The sequence below is a fragment of the Bos taurus genome, chromosome 4 (genome assembly GCF_002263795.3).
Source record: "Bos taurus isolate L1 Dominette 01449 registration number 42190680 breed Hereford chromosome 4, ARS-UCD2.0, whole genome shotgun sequence".
Classification (NCBI taxonomy): Eukaryota; Metazoa; Chordata; class Mammalia; order Artiodactyla; family Bovidae; genus Bos; species Bos taurus.
In genome coordinates this window covers 74,474,928-74,497,581 of record NC_037331.1, presented here as the reverse complement: position 1 = coordinate 74,497,581, position 22,654 = coordinate 74,474,928, and the positions used below count along the sequence as shown (strand labels likewise).

General features: G+C 35.8%; 1 protein-coding gene across 4 annotated transcripts in view; it reads right to left on the bottom strand.

Annotated features, from left to right (window-relative positions):
• Positions 1–22,654, bottom strand: part of CFAP69 (cilia and flagella associated protein 69) — a 67,169-nt gene that overhangs the window by 12,571 nt on the left and 31,944 nt on the right. For all 4 annotated transcript variants that reach the window (XR_009494252.1, XM_003585986.6, XM_010804355.4 and 1 more), the window contains 7 exons: positions 19,820–19,984; positions 16,668–16,786; positions 14,879–14,997; positions 8,318–8,399; positions 2,501–2,693; positions 980–1,117; positions 328–404 (listed from right to left, as the gene is read on the bottom strand). Coding sequence is in view for 3 of the 4 variants with exons in the window: in XM_003585986.6 (XP_003586034.2) it covers positions 328–404; positions 980–1,117; positions 2,501–2,693; positions 8,318–8,399; positions 14,879–14,997; positions 16,668–16,786; positions 19,820–19,984 (893 nt within the window). In the remaining variant the exon portion in view is untranslated. The remainder of the gene's footprint in view (positions 1–327; positions 405–979; positions 1,118–2,500; positions 2,694–8,317; positions 8,400–14,878; positions 14,998–16,667; positions 16,787–19,819; positions 19,985–22,654) is intronic.

Here is a 22,654-nt window from a genome sequence, read left to right as displayed (position 1 = left end):
CAGGTGGATTCTTAACCACTGGACCACCAGGGAAGTCCCAATTCTAGCTCTAAATACCCTTCTAAAAGAGAAGAAATTATGTTTTAAAGATCTGTTAGGCTTCTATTCAGTAATGTCTATCTTTCTTTATAAACTAAAAGTTGGATGAAATTTTATCCCATGGAATTACCCAATTAATTAATTGTATGCTCCTTGAATAGTATCAGATGTAAAATGAAAACTAAAAACTATATAGTATGTGGATTATTGCTCACAAATATGAATAGATCTTTCCCAACTGATGACTTGTATACTAGATTTTAATAACAAGGCTAAGAAGGTACTCACTTTAAAATCAAGATATCTATGTATGATACACAGAGTGACAAAATCTTCAGCAGATAAGCCAGGTAAATTTTCAAAATCTAAACAAAGTTTATAAAGAGAGAATTACTTTAACTGAGCAAATAATTCTAAAAGGCATATATCTATCATAAAAATGCAAATGATTCCTTTTGATTTCATCCTGATTTATGAAAATGTTACTTCTGTGAGCATCTGGCTTCCTCCTGTAACAAACCTCTGCCAGGTCATCCTTATGTAGTCATTAAAAAAGGAACGCTTTCTGTGCTGTGGTCAGACCATGATACTGTACTTTTACAATCTTTAGAGTGAGGACTTTTTTCTTAATAAGAAGCGAAGTTAAGTCCTCAGGTGATTCAGAATTCTACTATTTAAGTCTAATCATCTAAACTAACTGTCTTTAATCCTGACTGTACTCTGGAATTGCCTGGGGAGCTTAAAAAATACTGATGCCTTCCCCCAAATCCAGAGCTCAAGGGGGCAGCTGGTTGCATTGTGATAACAATGGAACATGCATTTGTCTATATAAAGGGACTTTTATTCATCATGTCTGAAAAACGGACTCCAAAGTGAAATCAATTCACAATACTCAGCAAAGAAAGAGAGGCTCTTTAGAATTTGACAAGTAACTTCTTACCTAGTTTGCCCAACACAGCATAAATTTTTGCTCTGATATTCTCAGCAACATCCATAACTGCAATAGTTGGGCAGTTAGCAGGCAGTGGTATGATTTTTTGCTCTTCTTGAAAACTAGTAAATAAAGGTTTCTTTGTATCTAATCATTGGATATCATAAAAATATAGAAAGGACAGATAAAAATTGTAGTAAATTAATAATTTTAAGATTTTAGTCTAGACATCATACTAACAGAATACAGTACTGCCTGATACATGGTTACTCTTTTAAAAACATAAGTAACCAGCAATTTTTCCCCATTCTGTTGGAAAAATTTAATTTTTTACTGTTTATGTAAAGTATAAAAATTTCACAAAATTACTTTTTAAAACTGAAACTTTCACATAAAAAACTTTTCTAATTTTGAGATCCAGAAACTGAACATGTCAGTTTAACAATGATTTAATCTCCTATTTGCTTTTGGTTTCTATATGTTATCCTATAAATATAAAAACTATTTTATGATGTTATGGGTTAGAAGTTAGAAATAATACAAATGGATTGAAGAGAGAAATCACCAGGAGTTAAAGGGGAAGTATTTTCACTTAAAAATAAACAATACTAACATATAAAATTATAATAAGAATCATAAGAGGTTTAGAAAATGTAATAGAGCACTATGCTGCTGCTGCTGCTGCTAAGTCACTTCAGCTGTGTCCGACTCTGAGCGACCCCATAGACGGCAGCCCACCAGGCTCCCCCGTCCCTGGGATTCTCCAGGCAAGAACACTGGAGTCAGTTGCCATTTCCTTCTCCAATGCATGAAAGTGAAAAGTGAAAGTGAAGTCACTCAGTTGTGTCTGACTCTAGCGACCCCATGGACTGTAGCCTACCAGGCTCCTCCGTCCATGGGATTTTCCAGGCAAAAGTACTGGAGTGGGATGCCATTGCCTTCTCCGATATAGCACTATAGAATAGATAAATGAAATATAAATTCTGGTACTATAAACTTCATTAATTTAGAGTCTAGTCACTTAAATTTATGACCATTGATTTATTTTTATTTAGAAAAGTTTCCTCCTTTACATAAAAAGTAAACTATAAATGAGAATCAACAGAAATGTTCAAAATACCAGAAAAATTGTTCTTAAGCACTCTACTTTTTAAGCACTCAAATTATATTGGTAAATGAAATATTACTGAAAATACTTACAAAAGCAGATAACCCAAAGAAAATGCTTTAGGTTTTTTCAAATTTTATTGGTAAATGAAAGATTACTGAAAATACTTACAAAAGCAGATAACCCAAAGAAAATGCTCCTGTTAAGTTTTGTTTTCCAAGTTAAAGAATATAATCAAATACCATTTCCTGAAAATATTCTATAAAAACATGAACCTACTAATTTACTTAGTTTTCTTTCAATCTGCAGACCCCTGTGAAAAGAACTTTAAACAAAGAGGTAGAAGGCCCCATACTTTCCTAATGTCTCTTTCTAAAAATACGGATCTAATTATTTCTACAAACAATTACAAATACACTTACCAACAATCTTCCCATATTTATCACGTTTTACTCCTAGTTCTTTTTCTTCCTTTCTCCACAATTTAATTAAAAGACTAGCAGCTGTCTGGTCCTTCTTCCCTCGCCAAGCATTGACATGAGCCGCAGTTTTGGGATTATCACAGAATTCAACCATTATTCCAAGTATTAGATTGCAGAATTTTTTTTGGTTTAACTTTTGCAAGGAAACAGAAAAAGAAAAATGTTGCAATAAATACATATATTTTAAATAAAAAAATAAAAATTTTAAGAATTATTGTCTTTTAAAAGAGAAATATTGTATTAATCAGTAGGTTTTTTTCCTAAATGACTGCCTTATAAAATCAAGACTCTAAGTATGATTTGTGACCATCTCCTGTTAAAATAGATACCGTTGTAATGAGTTCATTTTCAAACAATAGAGACTTTTAAAAAACAGAAATAAAAAGATTGAATATAATTCTGATGTAGTCATAAACATAACCTGAACAAAAATGTCATTGATTTAGTTCAATAAGAAAAAGAAATATTGAAATTAAGTGGAGCAAGGTCATCTGTTCTATACATAAGAGTGTAATTATAGGATCTTTTTAATTTACCTGGTTTATTAAAGTTTGTTAAGACTCATCCTTGCTGTAACCTCATTATTATTAAGAGACTAACTGATAGTAACTCCAAATGGCAGTCACATGTGAAAATAAATCAAAACGAAGTATAATTTTATAGTTTGAAACTCAGCAACCATAAAAGAGTAGATTAGCATTTAAGAAAAACTATCTTATTAAGCATATTTCCTGTTTTTCTACAAATAGTTTTCAGTAAACTAAAATTTAAGTATGCTGCTGCTACTGCTGCTAAGTCGCTTCAGTCGTGTCCGACTCTGTGCGACCCCATAGACGGCAGCCCACCAGGCTCCCCTGTCCCTGGGATTCTCCAGGCAAGAACACTGGAGTGGGTTGCCATTTCCTTCTCCAATGCATGAAAGTGAAAAATGAAAGTGAAGTCGCTCAGTCGTATCCAACTCCTAGTGACCCCACGGATGGCAGCACACTAGAGAAGTCCAAGTAGAGCAAAGGCGTCCACACAGTTATGGCTTCTGTGTGAAATATTTTTGGTTGAGAAACTCTTACAGTGTACTGCTAATAGAATATGGCAAAAGAAACATGTAACCTGTTGTCTGAATTACATACATTATCAGTTTCCTGTTTGATTAAATTATGGATAATATTACCTGCTTTAGAGAGTTATTATAACTTATATGGGGTTTCCCAGGAGCTACAGGAGACACAGGTTCAATCACTGGGTTGGGAAGATCCCTTGGAGGAGGGCATGGTAACCCATTCCAGTATTCTTGCCTGGAGAATCCCATGGACAGAGGAGACTGGAGGGCTACAGCCCATAGGGTCGCAAACTGTCAGACACGACTGAGTGACTAACATACACACACACTGTCACATAGTAAACTCTCAGTAATATTTAACCTTTATGAGCAATTATTCGGTTCAGTTCAGTTCACTCGAGTCCGACTCTTTGTGACCCCATCAGTCGCAGCACACCAGGCCTCACTGTCCATCACCAACTCCCAGAGTTCACTCAAACGCACGTCCATCAATTCTGTGATGTCATCCAGCCATCTCATCCTCTGTCGTCCCCTTCTCCTCCTGCCCCCAATCCCTCCCAGCATCAGAGTCTTTTCCAATGAGTCAACTCTTCGTATGAGGTGGCCAAAGTACTGGAGTTTAAGCTTTAGCATCAGTCCTTCCAAAGAACACCCAGGGCTGATCTCCTTTAGAATGGACTGTTTGGATTTCCTTGCAGTCCAAGGGACGCTCAAGAGTCTTCTCCAACACCACAGTTCAAAAGTATCAATTCTTCGATGCTCTTTTCTTCACAGTCCAACTTTCACAATCATGTATGACCACTGGAAAAACCATAGCCTTGACTGCTGCTGCTGCTGCTAAGTCGCTTCAGTCGTGTCCGACTCTGTGCGATCCCTTAGACGGCAGCCTACCAGACTTCCCCATCTCTGGGATTCTCCAGGCAAGAACACTGGAGTGGGTTGCCATTTCCTTCTCTGCTTTTCAATATGCTATCTAGGTTGGGCATAACTTTCCTTCCAAGGAGTAAGAGTCTTTTAATTTCATGGCTGCAGTCACCATCTGCAGTATTTTGGAACCCAAAAAATAAAGTCTGACACTGTTTCCACTGTTTCCTCATCTATTTCCCATGAAGTGATGGGACCGGATGCCATGATCTTCGTTTTCTGCATGCTGAGCTTTAAGCCAACTTTTTCACTCTCCTCTTTCACTTTCATCAAGAGGTTCTTTAGTTCTTCTTCACTTTCTTCCATAAGGGTGGTGTCATCTGCATATCTGAGGTTATTGGTGTTTCTCCCGGCAATCTTGATTCCAGCTTGTGCTTCTTCCAGCCCAGTGTTTCTCATGATGTACTCTGCATATAAGTTAAATAAGCAGGGTGACAATATACAGCCTTGATGTACTCTTTTTCCTATTTGGAACCAGTCTGTTGTTCCATGTCCAGTTATTACACACTGAATAAATATTTTAACAGATTGTATTAATCACAATCCTTAATCAAGTCAGTTTTTTATTCTTCTACTTCACTTTGGGAATGCCTAATGGCTCAGTGGTAAAGAATCCACCTGCAATGTAGGAGACATGGGTTCGATCCCTACATTGGGAAGATTCCCTGGAGAAGAAAATAACAACCCACACCAGTATTCTTGCCTGGGAAATCCCATGGACAGAGGAGCCTGGTGTGCTACAGTCCATGAGTCACAAGAGTCAGATATGACTTAACTAAAACTACCACCACATACTTCAGTTTTAGGAGGGAGGCAAATGTCAATGGTTGAAGTTTATATACAAACTTCATTAAAGATTATTTGTAATTTATAATTAGCTTGGTTGGTTTAATCTACATTCAGTTCAGTTCAGTTCAGTTGCTCAGTCGTGTCCGACTCTTTGTGACCCCATCAATCGCAGCATGCCAGGCCTCCCTGTCCATCACCAACTCTCAGAGTTCACTCAAACTCACGTCCATTGATTCTGTGATGCCATCCAGCCATCTCATCCTCTGTCGTCCCCTTTTCCTCCTTCCCCCAATCCCTCCCAGTATCAGACTCTTTTCCAATGAGTCAACTCTTTGCATGAGGTGGCCAAAGTACTGGAGTCTCAGCTTTAGCATCAGTCCTTCCAAAGAACACCCAGGGCTGATCTCCTTTAGAATGGACTGTTTGGATTTCCTTGCAGTCCAAGGGACTCTCAAGAGTCTTCTCCAACACCACAGTTTAAAAGCATCAATTCTTCGGCGCTCAGCTTTCTTCACAGTCCAACTCTCACATCCACACATGACCAATGGAAAAGCCATAGCCTTGACTAGACAGACCTTTGTTGGCAAAGTAATGTCTCTGCTTTTGAATATGCTATCTAGGTTGGTCATAACTTTCCTTCCAAAGAGTAAGCGTCTTTTAATTTCATGGCTGCAGTCACCATCTGCAGTGATTTTGGAGCCTAAAAAAAAAAAAGTCTGATACTGTTTCCACTGTTTCCCCATCTATTTCCCATGAAGTGATGGGACCAGATGCCATGATCTTCATTTTCTGAATGTTGAGATTTAAGCCAACTTTTTCACTCTCCTCTTTCACTTTCATCAAGAGGCTTTTTAGTTCCTCTTCATTTTCTGCCATAAGGGTGGTGTCATCTGCATATCTGAGGTTATTGGTATTTCTCCCGGCAATCTTGATTCCAGCTTGTGCTTCTTCCAGCCCAGCGTTTCTCATGATGTACTCTGCATAGAAGTTAAATAAGCAGGGTGACAGTATACAGCCTTTACGCACTCCTTTTCCTATTTGGAACCAGTCTGTTGTTCCATGTCCAGTTCTAACTGTTGCTTCCTGACCTGCATATAGGTTTCTCAAGAGGCAGGTCAGATGGTCTGGTATTCCCATCTCTTTCAGAATTTTCCACAGTTTCTTGTGATCCACACAGTCAAAGGCTTTGGTATAGTCAATAAAGCGGAAATAGATGTTTTTCTGGAAGTCATTCAGTACAATCTAATAATTACATTCAAGAAAACACAGCAAAAATATGTCAGGAACTATTCAAACCACTGCATGTAAATGTATACACACATGCACATAATTATTCATACAATCCTAGCAGCAATGCATGAGGTAGATAATACTGTTATCTCTATTTTATAGATGAAGAAATTGGTAACAGAGGTGTTAAATAATTTGTCAAAGTTACACAGCTAACAACTCCAAGAGGCCTCAATCAGACTGATTCCAGTCTGTGCTCACAATCACTGTGCTATATGGCTTCTCCTACCAGCCTTCATATCTTTCCATCCAGAAACCCTAATGGTGAAGGAGAATGAATATAAGTAAGAAATGTCTTTTAATTTTTAAAATAAATTTTAATTACTTTATATATATATATATATATATATATATATATATACATACATACATACACACACACACACACATAATATCATTCCTTACTTCCAAATATTAAGTAGAAGCTACATTCCAGGAAGATATGACAAATTAATTTTGTAGCTTTGAGAATTCCCTGACACTGACCATGTGCTTCTAGACATACTCTAGTCAGAGAAACATGGTGAGATATATGTCGTTTAAGTCTGCCTAAGTAGAGCTATGTGGAGAAGGCAATGGCACTCCACTCCAGTATTCTTGCCTGGAAAATCCCATGGACGGAGGAGCCTGGTAGGCTGCAGTCCATGGGGTCGCACAGAGTTAGACACGACTGAGCAACTTCACTTTCACTTTTCACTTTCATGCATTGGAGAAGGAAATGGCAACCCACTCCAGTGTTCTTGCCTGGAGAATCCCAGGGACGGGGAAGCCTGGTGGGCTGCTGTTTATGGAGTCGCACAGAGTTGGACACGACTGAAGTGACTTAGCAGCAAGTAGAACTATGCATATATCCTTTGTATTATGCTCAATTTTCTGAACTTTCAAAGGGTTTCTGCTTATGACTCATTCAAGGTGGGTTATTTTTATTATTATAATTATTATTTACTTATTTTTTGTTTGTAGTGTTTTATATCTAATGAGCTTGCTATCATCTCTGGTGTCAACTAATTTTCTTTCACAGAGATGAAAGGACACAAATAAGTTTAGTATCTTTGCTAAGTTAAAGTAGGTTCATTATTCTGTTAATAATATCAAGAATGGTGGCAATCACAGGCAGTGACATACCTAGAACTCTGCAGGAGAATATCTCTCAGAGTTTTACTGAAACAAAAGTATACTTTTTCTTTATATTATCTTAACTATGGACACACTTATTGAGGCTAGGAGGGGATTACTGTAAGGATAAATGTGAGTCTTTGCCATTCTTCTCAGCCTTTCTGGATTATTCTATGACACACTAGAGTCTTCACATTACCTACAAATCACACAGTTTTTTTTTAAATGTTGATCTTTCCTTGTTTGTCAAGCTAGAAGTTATTAGTAAATGATTATTGACTTTGAAGTAGTCTAGCTGTTTCTTTAATTTTGTGGGGGAAAATCCACATAAAACAAATTCCCTGCTGTCATATGTTTGGGAACATTCATCTAAGTAAACCAATTTCTTCACTGGAGGAATTTTCAGACTCTTTATTATGCCAATGCACATTATGGAACTCCAGGAGGGATTTTTGTTTAAAACAAACATTTAAACACTATTTGGGGGCACATTTAATCACAGAGTAGTGTTCTGTGATACTCAGTTTGTAAAGAGCTAATAAAGACATATTTAATTTTTGTTAAACAGTTATTATACTTACTGCTAATAAATCCAAAAGGAGAAAAATGCCTTCTTTTTCAAGAAAGTAATCCTCTGAGGGGTAACATCCCAAAATGCAGCACCTTAAATAAAAAGGAAGGTAATAACTTAACAAGGCTTTATTGTTAAATTCAATTTGTGAGTTTATTTCTATCAAAAATATCTTCTCAAAGAATATTTTCCTTCATTCTCTCAAATCAGTTTATTTCTTTGCTTAAAAATTGAACTTTGAAGAGACTTTGCCAGTGTAGTTTAATTTCAACTATTTAAAAACTAATCCCAATTGTTTCTCATTGCTGCCTTTTTTCTGTAGATGCAATGTTCTCCTTTGCTTTCCCCAAATTAATTATTCCTAAAGGTCTCCTCTGGGTGCTCTATTAACTATTTCTTCAAGCTTTATTCATTTACTGTCTTTTACAGTGCTGGCATACCTGAAATACTTGCTTTTTTAAATTGCTTTTAATTACATCTTATCTTGGCATGAGATTATTTGCTGAAGTGCCTGCTGTGAAGTGCCTCACATGGAGTGAGGGGCTGAAGTTGTTGCCAGGGTTTCACTGTTTCCTTTCACTGTTTTCCTGGGTTGCAACAGACATGGGCTGAACAAGTCACTGCTGGTGGTGGTGGTAAATTGAGCCCAATCTCCCTCTAGTCTTCCCAGGAATGGCAAGCCTGCTGGGGTCAATCGAAATCTCTTTTCTATTTAACATGGTATTTATCTATGATTCAAAAATAATATGATAATTATTTAACATGGCTCCCTCTTGGGGAAAAAAAAGAGAGAGACCTGTTTCTGCTGGCTGTTTTGTGATGGTGGTTGTGTGTAGTGGTGGTTGTGAGGGTTGGTGCATAAAGGCCATCAGCTTGGCCTCTTTCACTCATGTGCTTTCAAGTTTTACCACCTATGGGTATGAGTCACACTTATTTTGTTCCCACTTTTGAGGTAGTAACTCTCTCATGCCTATCATGGCCTGTCTTTTGCCTCTTTAATTCATAGCATTATTGTAATAATAAGAGAAAAAAATAGAACATCCTTCTCTGTTCAGAAATTAAATAATATACTTCTAAATTTCCCAAAGATTGAAAAGAAGATCACAATGAAAACTGGAAAACAGTTTGAATTTAATGATAAGAGCATATGGAACCCTGTTGGCTTCACAGGAGAATTTACAGCCTTAGATGGATATATTAGAGCAAAAGAACAGTTGAAAAATCTATGATCCTAGCATCTATCTCAAGAAATAGAAAAGATAAAATTGAATGAAAAAAATTCCACAAAATTAATTAAATAGAAAAACAAAATAGCATAGAAACAATGATGCAACAATTGATTCTTTAAAAAGACTAATAATATTGGTATCGATCAACCCTAGTGAAACCCATCAAGGAAAAGGAGAGAAGGCAGAAACGACTAATACCAAGAAAGAAAAAGAAGGCATCACTTTATATCCTACAGACATTAAAAATACTAAGAGGATATTATAAATGCTCACATAGCAGGAAATAACAAAAATTTAGACAAAATAAGTCCCTATAAAAAGACATCAGAACCTATACATGAGTAGAAAATCTTAACATATTTATACATATTAAAGAAATGAAACCTATACTTTAGAATCTTTCTACAAAAAAAATTCCGGTTTTCTTTTCAATTGGAAAACTAATTGGTGAATTCCACAAATTATTTAAGAAAGATATAAAAACAATCTTAGGCAAACTCTTTCTAGAGAAAATAAAATGAAGGAATACTTCCAAACTTGTTTTCTGAGGTCAAAATAAACTAGATTCCAAAACTATTCAGGGAATATTGATAAAAAAGAAATATTAAACTTACATTAACATGGTATTCTCCCCCAAATCTAAAAATATTTGCTAATTGAATCCAGCAACATAAAAAATAAAGACATAATACACCATAACCAGGTCAGGCTTATTCAAGAAATATAATGTGATGTATCATGTAAACAGAATGAAGGAGAAATATGATACTTATATAGAACTAAGTGTTTGATAATATTTAAAGTCCTTTCATGATACAAAGGAATAGATGAGAACTTCACTCATTTAAGTTTCTAAGAAAAGGAAAAAGATCTGATGCCTGGTATTACCAATTAAACACTGAACTTTGTTGTTACTGCTGTTCAGTTGCTAAGTTGTGTCCAACTCTTTGCGACGCCATGAACTACAGCACACCAGGCTTCCCTGTCCTTTACTATCTCCCAGAAGGCAATGGCACTCCACTCCAGCACTCTTGCCTGGAAAATCCCATGGACGGAGGAGGCTGGTGGGCTGTAGTCCATGGGGTTGTGAAGAGTCAGACACGACTAAGCGACTTCCCTTTCACTTTTCACTTTCCTGCATTGGAGAAGGAAATGGCAACCCACTCCAGGTTCTTGCCTGGAGAATCCCAGGGACAGGGGAGCCTGGTGGGCTGCCGTCTATGGGGTCGCACAGAGTCGGACATGACTGAAGCGACTTAGCAGCAGCAGCAGAGTTTGCTAAGGAGAAGGCAATGGCACCCCACTCCAGTACTCCTGCCTGGAAAATCCCATGGATGGAGGAGGCTGGTGGGCTGTAGTCCATGGGGTTGCGAAGAGTCGGACACGACTGAGCGACTTCCCTTTCACTTTTCACTTTCATGCATTGGAGAAGGAAATGGCAACCCACTCCAGTGTTCTTGCCTGGAGAATCCCAGGGACAGACGATGCATTGGAGAAGGAAATGGCAACCCACTCCAGTGTTCTTGCCTGGAGAATCCCAGGGACAGACAAGCCTGGTGGGCTGCCGTCTATGGGGTCGCACAGAGTCGGACACGACTAAAGTGACTTAGCAGTAGCAGTAGAGTTTGCTAAAACTCATCTCCAACTTATTTATTACTCATCTATTATACAAAGGTATTTGAAGTTGTGCTTTAGTAAAAGACACAGATAAAGTCATTTATCTTTATCCTAGTATAATTTTGAAATATCAAATAAAAAAGGGATAAAACATCAAGTTATTTTCTGCAGTAACCACTGAAGCCCAATATATTGGTATATAGGAAGGTACTCAATACTCATGTCTGAACTTTTTACTAGGCTTAATACAGCACTTTGGTCAATAAGACTTTGCTGTTGAAACTAAAGATCAGGTTATCATGTTATCACTATATCCTTCTCTGTAGTAAAAAAGAAACTAGATAATTGATTAGCCCCATTGCCCATGTTTATCTGGAAGAGAGCTGACTATTCCAGCTCTGTATAAAACGAGAGAATTTCCAGGGGATACATCTAGTTACTTTATCCTTTGGAAAGTAATATTCATCAGAGTTTCCCTACTACCCCCATGTTTATTGCAGTATAATTGGAATTTTTAATCTGTATATAGTTTTGTATATAATTTGGTGAGTTTGGACATATGCAAATACTTGTGTTGCTATCATCACAATCCAGGTAATAAAAACATTTATCACCTATTAAAGTTTCCTTATATCCCTTTGTGTGTTTTTGTTGTTGGTGTTTCTTTTTGGTGGGGGGAATAAGACCATTGAACATATGAGATCTACTCACTTAACAAATGTTTAAGTACACAACATCTTACCTTAACTCTAGCCACTATATTCTAGAGTAGGTCTATGTGCAATGTGAGTGAGTGAGTGAAGTCACTCAGTCGTGTCTGACTCTTTGTGACCCCCTGGACTGTAGCCCACCAGGCTCCTCTGTGTGTTACACTGCAGATCTGATCTCTGGAACTTACTAATCTTGTATGACTGTAACTTTATATCCATTGAACAACACATCAAGCCTCCCTCGCTCCATCATTCTACATACTCCATCGTACTACATACTATTATCTACTTTTACACTGGTGACTATTTTAGATGCAGTGTTTAAGAGAAATTATAAGAGATATCCTTCTCTGAATGACATTTCACTTAGCATAATGTATCCTATGTTGTTGCCAATGGTAGGATTTCCTTCTTTTTTAAAGCTGAGTAATATTCCACTGTATGTACATAACACATTTTCTTCATTCATCTGATGGACATTTCTGTTGTTTCTGTATCTTTACTATTGTGAATAGTGAATAATTATTCACAGTGAACAGCGCAGCATAGAACACAGGATGAAGCTATCACTTCAAGATACTGATTTCGATTCTTTCGGGTATATTCCCAGAAGTGAGATTACTGGACCATATGGCAGCTCTATTTTTCATTGTTTGAGGAGCCTCCATATCGCTTGTGATTGCACCACTATGTCTTTCACCTCTTGTTAATGTTGATTTCTAAGAACTTTATTCTTAGAAATTACAAATGTCATTGCTTCTAATTTCCTCTTTACTGTATAGTTCATTACTAGTATATAGAAATGCAATTGTTTTGTATGTTAATTTTGTATCCTGCAACTTTAATGAATTCATTTATTAGTTCTAACAGTCTTTTGGTGGAGTCTTTAGTGTTTTCTACATATTAAGATCATGTAATCTGCAAACAGATGCAAACTTTACCCTTTTTTTCTGATTTGGATGCTTTTTTTTCTTTTTCTTGCCCAACTGCTCTGAGTAGAACTTATGGTACTATGTTGAGTAAAAGCGGTAAGAGTGGGCATCCTTGCCTTGTACAGATCACATGCGAAGCTCTCCAGACCTGGACTTTTTTGGTTGGGAGGTTTTTGATTGTGGATTTAATCTCTTTATTGTTACTGATCTGAGCAGGCTTTCTATTTCTTCTTGATTCAGTCTTGGTAGATTGTATATTTCTATTAATAGTTTAGGTATGTTGTGTTTTCATTTTAGTTTGCCTTGAGAAATCTTCTAGTTTCCTTTTTGTTTTTGTCTCCGACCCAATGGTTATACTAAAGTGTGTTGTTTGATTTCCATGCTTTTGTGGATTTTTCTGGTTTCCTTTTGTTATTGATTGCTAGTTGAACTCAGTTGTAGTCAGAAAAGAATGATTTCCATTTTGTTAAATTTGTCTAGGCTTGTTTTGTGACCTTGTACATGACTTACCCTAGAGAATGTGCCATATGTGCTTGTAAAACAAACAAACAAAAATCTCTGTGTCTCTTCTCAAAACTACTCTAAATACTTCACTTATGGCCACCAAGTGTGTAGGTTTTTTCTATACCAAACAATTCTTCAATTCGCAGTGGACATCAACTGGGTATCCTCCAATTCAATTCAATTCTGAAACTACTACCTAGAGTCAGCATCCAGTCTCACAGGTTAAGAGCTCAGTCCCACAAGATCATGCTGCTTTCCTCCCCCCAAAATTAGATTCTAGTCCAGGTTGTCACCTGTGCTTCTGACCAACCAGATGTAGAGCAGCTCACAGAACTCGGGAAAATAGCTTACTTACTAGAGTACCAGTTTACTATACAATAATATAACTTGGGGACAGCCTGATGGAAGAGATGAACAAGACAAAGTATATAGGGAAGGGGCCTGGATCTTCCATGCCCCTCTCAGCAACTCCGCGTGTTCACTGACCTGGAAGTTCCTCAATCTCATGGTTTAGGATTTTTATAGAGGCTTCATTGTGTAGGTATAACTGATGAGATCAGTGGCCATTGGTGATTAAACTCAATTTTCAGTCTCTCTCCCCTCCCTGGAGGTTGAGGGTGGAGCTGAAAGTTACAACCTTTAAGTAACTATATAGTTAGTTCCCTGGCAACCAGGCTCCCATCCTGTGGTTTTCTAGGGGATTTCCAAAAATCACCTTAGTACCATAAATTCAGACGTAGTTGAAAGGCGCTTGTTATGAATAAAGAAAGATACTACTTTCACCTTTATTACTCTGAAAGTTTTATAGGAACTAAAAATAAAAGACCAAATATTGTAACAAAAGATGTTCTCATTGCTCTTATTAAGAAATTATAAGAGTTTGGGGGGTTCTGTACTAGAAATGGAGCAAATATAAATTTTTAAATTATAAATCACAATATTACAGTGATTTTAAAAATGTGTTTTCTGCTGTTATTGGTAGAATGTTCTACATACATCTATTAGGTCTCTAGTCATGAGGATTTTTTTTTTCTTAAACAAATCTCTCATGAATTCCACCCAAATAGAACAAAAGAAATGTATAAGTGTTAATGATATATGAAACTCAAGTAATTTCCCCCAAGACAAAATTTCATAAATTGATGTTAAGAAAAGCAGTTTATTTATTATTTGCCCTTTGGGATGCTAAACTTTTTGGGAAATAATATTGACTAGGAAATACCTAATCAATTGGTTTTCAACTCTTTAAGATAAGATGAATGAGGAATTCAAGAGTCTTCATATCCTTTTGAAGGATATGAAGAATACTATATGAGTAACAGTAGATGCTTGTGTTTTCCCAGGCCAGGCCAAAATGGAAAGCATTCAAATCACAAATATAAGGATCTAAGTTTAGATACAAGAATGGTTTTTATATTTGAGTTATGGACAAGACTACTTTCCAAGGTATACTTGTAAGTGTCATTTTTGGACTATTGAAAAGAAAAAGGCTTGTCTTTCTTCTGCAGTTTTGAGGGAAGAAAATGGATACATAGCTAGAGAGGTAATTTTCTTTTACTGTGGGCACAGCCATACTCACCAAATGCTGTCCAATGTACTATAAAGAAGTACATTATAGCCTAATCCACTCTGTAACTTCTTGGGGTCTGTTTTCATTACATGAAGAATTATATCCACTCCTTCAGTTCCAAAAATTTCCTAAGAGATTTATTTACAATTATTTCTTGAAATAAACAAATACTCATTTCCTTTCCCATTTCATTCTGTCCCATAAAACTTTTCAACTAGGAAAATACAACATTGTTAAGAAAATAGTGTGTATGTGCATGTTCAGTTGTTCAGTCATGAACAACTCTTTGTGACCCTATGGACTGTAACCCACAAGAGTCCTCTGTCCGTGGGATTATCTCAGCAAGGAATACAGTACAGTAATACAGTTTTATTTTTTTAATTTTTACTCACTTTTCTCAGGAACTTAAGACAAATTATTGTAAAGTTGATCATTTTTTAAGAGAGGATACCAATCAATATGCCAACTTAATGCCCATGTATATTTTTCCTCTTTCTCTTTCTTAAAAAAAAAAAACCCATAAGACTTGTCTCATGGTTTTTTTTTCACACTGTAGTGAATGTAGTCTAACATAATGTCAGATAAGTACCAGATAGCAACAACTAATTTAAGGGGTTAAAATTCTATTATGGAAGATTTTCTAATGTTTCCAAGAGAGAAATAATCAATAGCAGTTAAAACTTTTAATAATTTATATAACGTTATTACCAGTTAATATTTGTCCCATACTAAGTACCTTTCTTATAGTCCTGTTATTCTATTCTGGGTCCCAGTAAGCAAGACTATGAGTATTTTCCAGAAGAACATAGGCACAAGATGATAGAATATAAGAAGTTTCACCAAAGCTTGGAGCTAAGTATGTATTTACTGTTCTTTTTGCTTCTCCCTCAAATCACTGTACTGAAGCCTTCATAATTTTTAATTTTTGTATTTCCAAATCTGTATTATTATGTAAGTTATTAATCTCTGAGACTCAGAGTTTTCTAAGGCATTAAAAAGATCAAAAGGAATTAAACTCTTTTTTAACTTTTAGTTTTAGATACGAACCCAATTCAAACACAAAATAGCATTTATAACGGTACAGCCACTTTGGAGAACTATTTGCCAGTTACTTCAAAATGTAACACCTAGCTTATAATTCATCAGTTGCACTCCCAGGTATTTACCAAAGAGAAATGAAAGCATTTTTTCCCCACAAAAAGACTAGTACAGCAACTTTAATTAAAGCTTTAAACATAGTGGTCCCAAATGGAATCAGCTCAAGTGCTTATCACCAAGGGATAGAGAAACAAATTTTGGTACACAATGAAATACTATTCAGCAATAAAAAAGAATGAATTATTGATATATGCAACAACATGGATATATTTCAGAAATGGTGCTGGGTGACAAAAACCAGAACTAATAGGGTAGATAATTGGCGTGCTGCGATTCATGGGGTCACAAAGAGTTGGACACGACTGAGCGACTGAACTGAACTGATTCATATAAAGTTAAAGAATAGGCAAAACTAATTTATGAAGATAGAAATCAGAACAGTGGGTTGCCTAGAGGCAAGTAGGGGCATGGCTGCTAAGCAGCATGAAAGAATTATAGAGAGAAAAAATTCTATATATTAATTAGGATATTGGTTAAATGGATGATGTTTGTCAAAATCGAACTGTATACTTAAGATCTATATACTTTACGTAATTATCGTAAGATTAAAAAACACCAACATTTATGGACATTTACTAAGAAATAGTTCCTAATGTTATGGGATTGAAAGATCTGAACAATGATTCACAGGCATACATACCTTCCCAGGAATATGATATTCACAAAGACCAGACAAAATAAGTAAAATATCAGACTGAATTTCCAGAAGAATGGCCTCTTCCTTATCATTATACTTGCTTATTATATTTTTAAAGATTCCTGATTTGAAGAAAGTTAAAGAATGTAAAGTTATTGAACACTGTATTTTTATTTTGATCAATTACTGTTCTGAAGTTCTTATAAAATTTCAACTAGAACTATCTTTAAAAGGGTTATTTTCATTGCATGGTTTCCTAGAAGCTTAGATAGATGATAAATAGATTCTTTGAGCTCTCAATACAATCAATATTCTGATATATATAGAATTTCTAGTACATAATTAATTGAATATTATTAAAAGCAGCCTTCTCCAACCTGATACTTCACCAAGAAATCAAAACTGTTTAAAAATATGCAGTTTCATGAGGCAAAGACACATGCCTTTGCAAATATATGACCAAAATACTGATCTTAGCTTGCCTCATCTCTTCTTGTCCTTATGATTAACAGGGTCAATTTGGAAGAGTGCCCTAAGTATGTTTTCTATTTCTGTTACTTCTTTCTGTGTTGTCTAATTATGTCTACCCAAAAGCATCTTTGACAACTGAGGTAGCAATATCCCTATGTCCTTTAAAAGTTCTTCCTTGCTTCCAATCAAAATTTTAAAAGACTTGAAAACAGTCACTTACACTGATGGAATGTCATTCACAAGAACATTTTGCTTCAAAAAGGACTTCTCCTTTAAACTTTATATAAGGAACAAAAGTCACTTTTCTTCACTTAAAGGGAATCAAAGGGAATTAGCATTAACAGCAAGGTGTGGAGCTATGTTTCAAAGTAAAAGGGCCATGGAAACTATAGCCTATTTCCATAGTTGTCCCTGAAGGGACAGTTCTTGGTCCTGTTATGGTGAATTACAGGTGAAGGATCAGAGTCTAGGAAGGCTAGTTGAGTGTGCTGGAGGCCAGGGCAAAGGTATGCCATGGACAGAAGGCCTATATTCTCTTATTAGGACACCTTCTAGGAATCCAACTTGGCTTGCCTCAGGTCTGCTTCTCTTTTCTAGATTAACTCCTCTTCTTCCTATCTGTGTACAGCTATGTCACTTTCTCTGTTATCTGTAATAAATGTTAATACTGAATTATTTTCTTAATATTTATTCTTTAACTCCCTACGTTTACCCTCCCTGTGTCCTATTTTAAATCATTAGATATATTTCTTTTGTATTTCTTCTTTCTAAAATAGCATTGTATATATAACTTCCCTAATCCAAACTACTAATAGCTCCCTGTGCTTAAAGTGGATGAAGTTCAAAGTCTATTATTATCTGCCATTCAAAACTCTTTCTAGCTTGGCCTCTGACTTAACACTTAACTTTATCTCATATTATTTATCTTCATAAAACTTTGACTCCACTTAAACTATCTCTGAACACACTATCATGTATATTTTGGCTTCGTGTCTTTGCTAATGCTGTCCCCTTGTGTGAAAGACCATTTCTTTCTCTTTTTTCCTCTTGAAACAGCCTTACCTTCACACCCTTACTCATAAAGTTTCCTGTTAAGATTGCCCAGCCTTGAAAACTACCCTGTGCCATTTACTCTCTGTACTACTCACTAGGTGCTTTACTGATGGTGCAGGGTAACTCATATTATCTTTCTATGACGTATATCTTTCCTTTTGTTTCCATTAAGGCAAGGTCCTGAGAGTTCTGCTCTATACATATTTATGACATCAGTGCCTAGACAACAGGTGTATAAACATTTGTGTTTACAATGCAATTACTATTTGTTGAGCTTATTACTACTACGGAGCCCTCTGTTAGACTCAGTAAGAGAAGATCCCTACCTCTAGGAACTCACATAATAAAGATCAGTTTCTTTCAAGATAAAGGGATAAGGTCCTAAGAAGAAAAGAACCCTTGCTATTTGCTTTTCCTTCCCCACTTACCACCCAGGTAAGATTAAGACTTCTTCCTGGATATATGGAAAACTGTATTCATCCTGTTAGGCTGGGGCCTTAACATTGAATTCTGCATAATGAAATGTGCACAGAAGAGATAAAATCTACTTTCAGGTTTGGTCATCCTAAGTAAACTCATCAATACAGTGAATGTTTTTGCCTAGCCCCTTTTTTTCAAAATCCTCATTTGGTTTATTTGTAATAATATTAGAGGGTACCACCCTGATCCAGGCTTCCCTGGTGGCTCAGCTGGTAAAGAATCTGTCTGCAATGCAGGAGACCTGGGTTCAATTCCTAGGTTGGGAAGATCCCCTGGAGAAGGGAACAGCTACCCACTCCATTGTTCAGGCCTGGAGAATTCAATGGACTCTATATAGTTCATGGGATCACAAAGAGTAGGATATGACTGAGTGACTTTCACTTTCATCCCAATCTACTACTGATGGAAGAGTGGGCACTTGTCTTAACAGACAAGAAAGTTTTTGAGTAAGCATTTATAATTAACTGACATCCAGCAAATTATATCACTTACCCATGTGGCAGTCACTGAACATGAATATGATTAATGTAAGTCTTACTTCTCAAAGTCAGGAAAGGTTAGGGCCAGAGAACTATTTATTATTTTTTTAATAATAAAAGGCATAACGTTTTAACTTTAGGGGTTCTCAATTTTTTGAGAACTCAATTTTGAGCTCACATGTATGAATGTTGGGGATAAAGTGACTTGGCATTGTCAACTCTAAGTTAGAAATTAAGGATATCCTGATATTTCACACCAGAAAGCCTATGTAAATTTCTGAATACACCAGTGTACCAGTGTTCTGGTATGTCAAATGCATTGGAAAATGTAATGTTTTCCTCTTTTAAAATGACTCCAAAAGGCCTGGCCAAAAAATGGTGATCTTACTACTAACAGAATGAGACATAACAATAGTCGATTAAAAAAAGGATAAAGATAATCCTAAATGAAACCATATCTGAATTAAATAAACAAATGTTTAAAGGATAAGTAATCCTGATGTTTTAGTAAAGACAAACTAATTTATACCAATAGTATGAAACAAAAATCAAGAAATATTCAGGAGTTTGTCAGCTATCAGACAAAATAAATGTATAGAAAAACATTTCAAACAAAATTTCTAATTTATAAGAATCCTACTTTCATCAGGACAGAAACATGTTATGTTTTACCTATTAGTTGCTGAATTGCTCCGTTTTCACACAGATCCTTGTTTATAGTATCATTCTCAAGGTAGACCATGGCTCTCAAGAGTCTTAAACTGTAACGCATCTGGGCAAACTTGTTGCCACGGCCACCTGCACCATGAAAACTGTTACCATGACTAAAGAAGGAATCTGTAGAAAAATATTAATAGTTTAGTTTACATCAAGAAATTTAGATATTATTTCTGTCTATATAAGTTTAAAAAGATGGTAAAATTTTGTCATACTTCAGGATTTTTCTTTTTAGGGAAGTAAATGTGATTTCAATTCCCCTCTTCTTTCTATTTACTGTATACAAATATATATTTTTAAATTTTACTCAAATGTATCATTATTGCATGTATCTTTTGTCATTTGTTTTTTATTAACTCAACATTATGTTTTAAAAATTATTCACATGGTTACAAGTAGATCTAGATCACTCAGTTTTAACTGTTTTCCACATCCACATTATAAATAACAGTTTATCTGTTCACTAGTACAAACTGCTAAGATGATTCTAGTTCATGTCCTCTTGTTTCCACAAAGTGTTTTGCCTGTGACACCAGAATCCTGTAGGGTACACCCACATGGAGTTCTACTCAAGTTGCCAGATTGTTTCCCAAAGTGGTTATATGAGTACAATGTATATAAATAGATTTTTTTTTCCTTGATCTATTAAATGTGAAATGGTAGTTCACTGTTATCTTAATTTGCAGAGCAATTACATTTCCTCTGTAGTGCAGTGGGGTTGAGTGTCTTTTAATTTTCTTTTTTTGAAAATTTGAGATTTTCTTCAAAAATTTTGAAAATTTTTCTTGGCAAACCTTATTCTTTGTCTACTCTAATGAGTTATTTTCTTTTTGATATTTAAGAGTTCTTTATGAGCCTGAATTACAATTGTTTATCAGTCAGAGGGGTGAATAAATATCTTCTCTCAATTTGTAGATTGTTAGTTATCTTATTCAGATTCTGTCATTCTGTCACACAGATATTTCTGTTTTACAGTAATTGATACATTTAATAATCTTTTATAATCTTATAGTTTAAACTCTTCTGTTTTTTAAAAAAATCTTTTTTCACCCTATTATCATAGAGATAATTTCCCATGTTTTCTTCTAAGATTTTTTACAGTGTTTTACATTTAGGGTTTTAGTTCATTTTGCAATTAACTTTTTAAAACAAGTTGAAAAGATCTAATCTTTATTTTTCTCACAGAGGGCCGACTGCCCGAGCACTATTTTTTTCTCATTGATTGGCAATATCATCTCTGATAATGCCCACCTCCCATATATTCCATTTCACTGGTCTATTCCAAGTTTAGTACATTATAATTTTAATTACTCTAGCTTTATGGTCAGTCTTGCTCTTTCTTGGATATAATATGCATTCTTAGAAAGGTTCTTTTAGAGGTACCTTTTTGTTTGGTGCTAAAAAAAAAAAGTTCAAAATACTATTCTCAGTAATGTGTATACGTTTAAGAATGTGCATTCTGGAACTAGACTCCCTGTATTAAATCCTGGCTCTGCTACTTACTATTTGAAAGGGACAAGTTATTGAACTCCTCTGACTGAGTTCTATCCACTGACCTACAGGGCTAATAACAGAACCTATAACTCCTAGATTTGTTTTGAAGCCTAAACAATTTAATACTGTTGAAAGGGTTAAGGCCTACCTCACAGTAGGTACTAAATAACTGTTAGCCATCAGGGTTCCTTTGGTTAAGCAGCATTACCTTTTGCTTTTCTTTGGTCTCATAGATTTCTATAAATATAAATTATATAAAGGAGATGCAGGAGAATTGTTTTATTTAACGTGCAGGAAAGATTGAGGGCAGGAGGAGAAGGGGATGACAGAGGATGAGATGGTCGGATGGCATCACTGACTCAATGGACACGAGTTTGGGTAAACTCTGGGAGCTGGTGATGGACAGGGAGGCCTGGTGTGCTGCGGTTCATGGGATCACAAAGAGTCGGATACGACTGAGCGACTGAACTGAACTGAATTTAACATGACAATTTAATAACTCATCATATTAAAAGCTAGAGAAAAAAAATAAGCCATAGTTTTCTCTCCCTCATTGATAAATGAGTGCTATTCCTGATCTAATAAAAATTCACAATGTAAAATTATTTCCAAAGCAAAGTTACTACCAGAAAAGAAAGCAGTATCTTCCGTATAAATTTTTTTAAAGAATATATTTCCCTTCTAAGAATTATGAGAATTGAGATGAAATAGTCATATAAATTATGGCTCTTGTTAATTTAGCAGACAATATGTGGCTAGAGATCTAGATTTGAAGCTCCATGAAGGTAGGATTTTATTATTTTGAACATAAATGTTTCTTTAGCAGATAAAACAACATATGGTAACTAGTAGGCATTAGAAAAGGCAGAGGAACCAGAGATCAAATTGCCAACGTTCGCTGGATCATCAAAAAAGCAAGAGAGTTCCAGAAAAACATCTATTTCTGCTTTATTGACTATACCAAAGCTTTTGACTGTGTGGATCACAATAAACTGTGGAAAATTCTGAAAGAGATGGGAATACCAGACCACCTGACCTGCCTCTTGAGAAATCTGTATGCAGGTCAGGAAGCAACAGTTAGAACTGGACATGGAACAACAGGCTGGTTCCAAATAGGAAAAGGAGTACGTCAAGGTTGTATATTATCACCCTGCTTATTTAACTTATATGCAGAGTACATCATGAGAAATGCTGGGCTAGAAGAAGCACAAGCTGGAATCAAGATTGCCAGGAGAAATATCAGTAACCTCAGATATGCAGATGACACCACCCTTATGGCAGAAAGTGAAGAGGAAC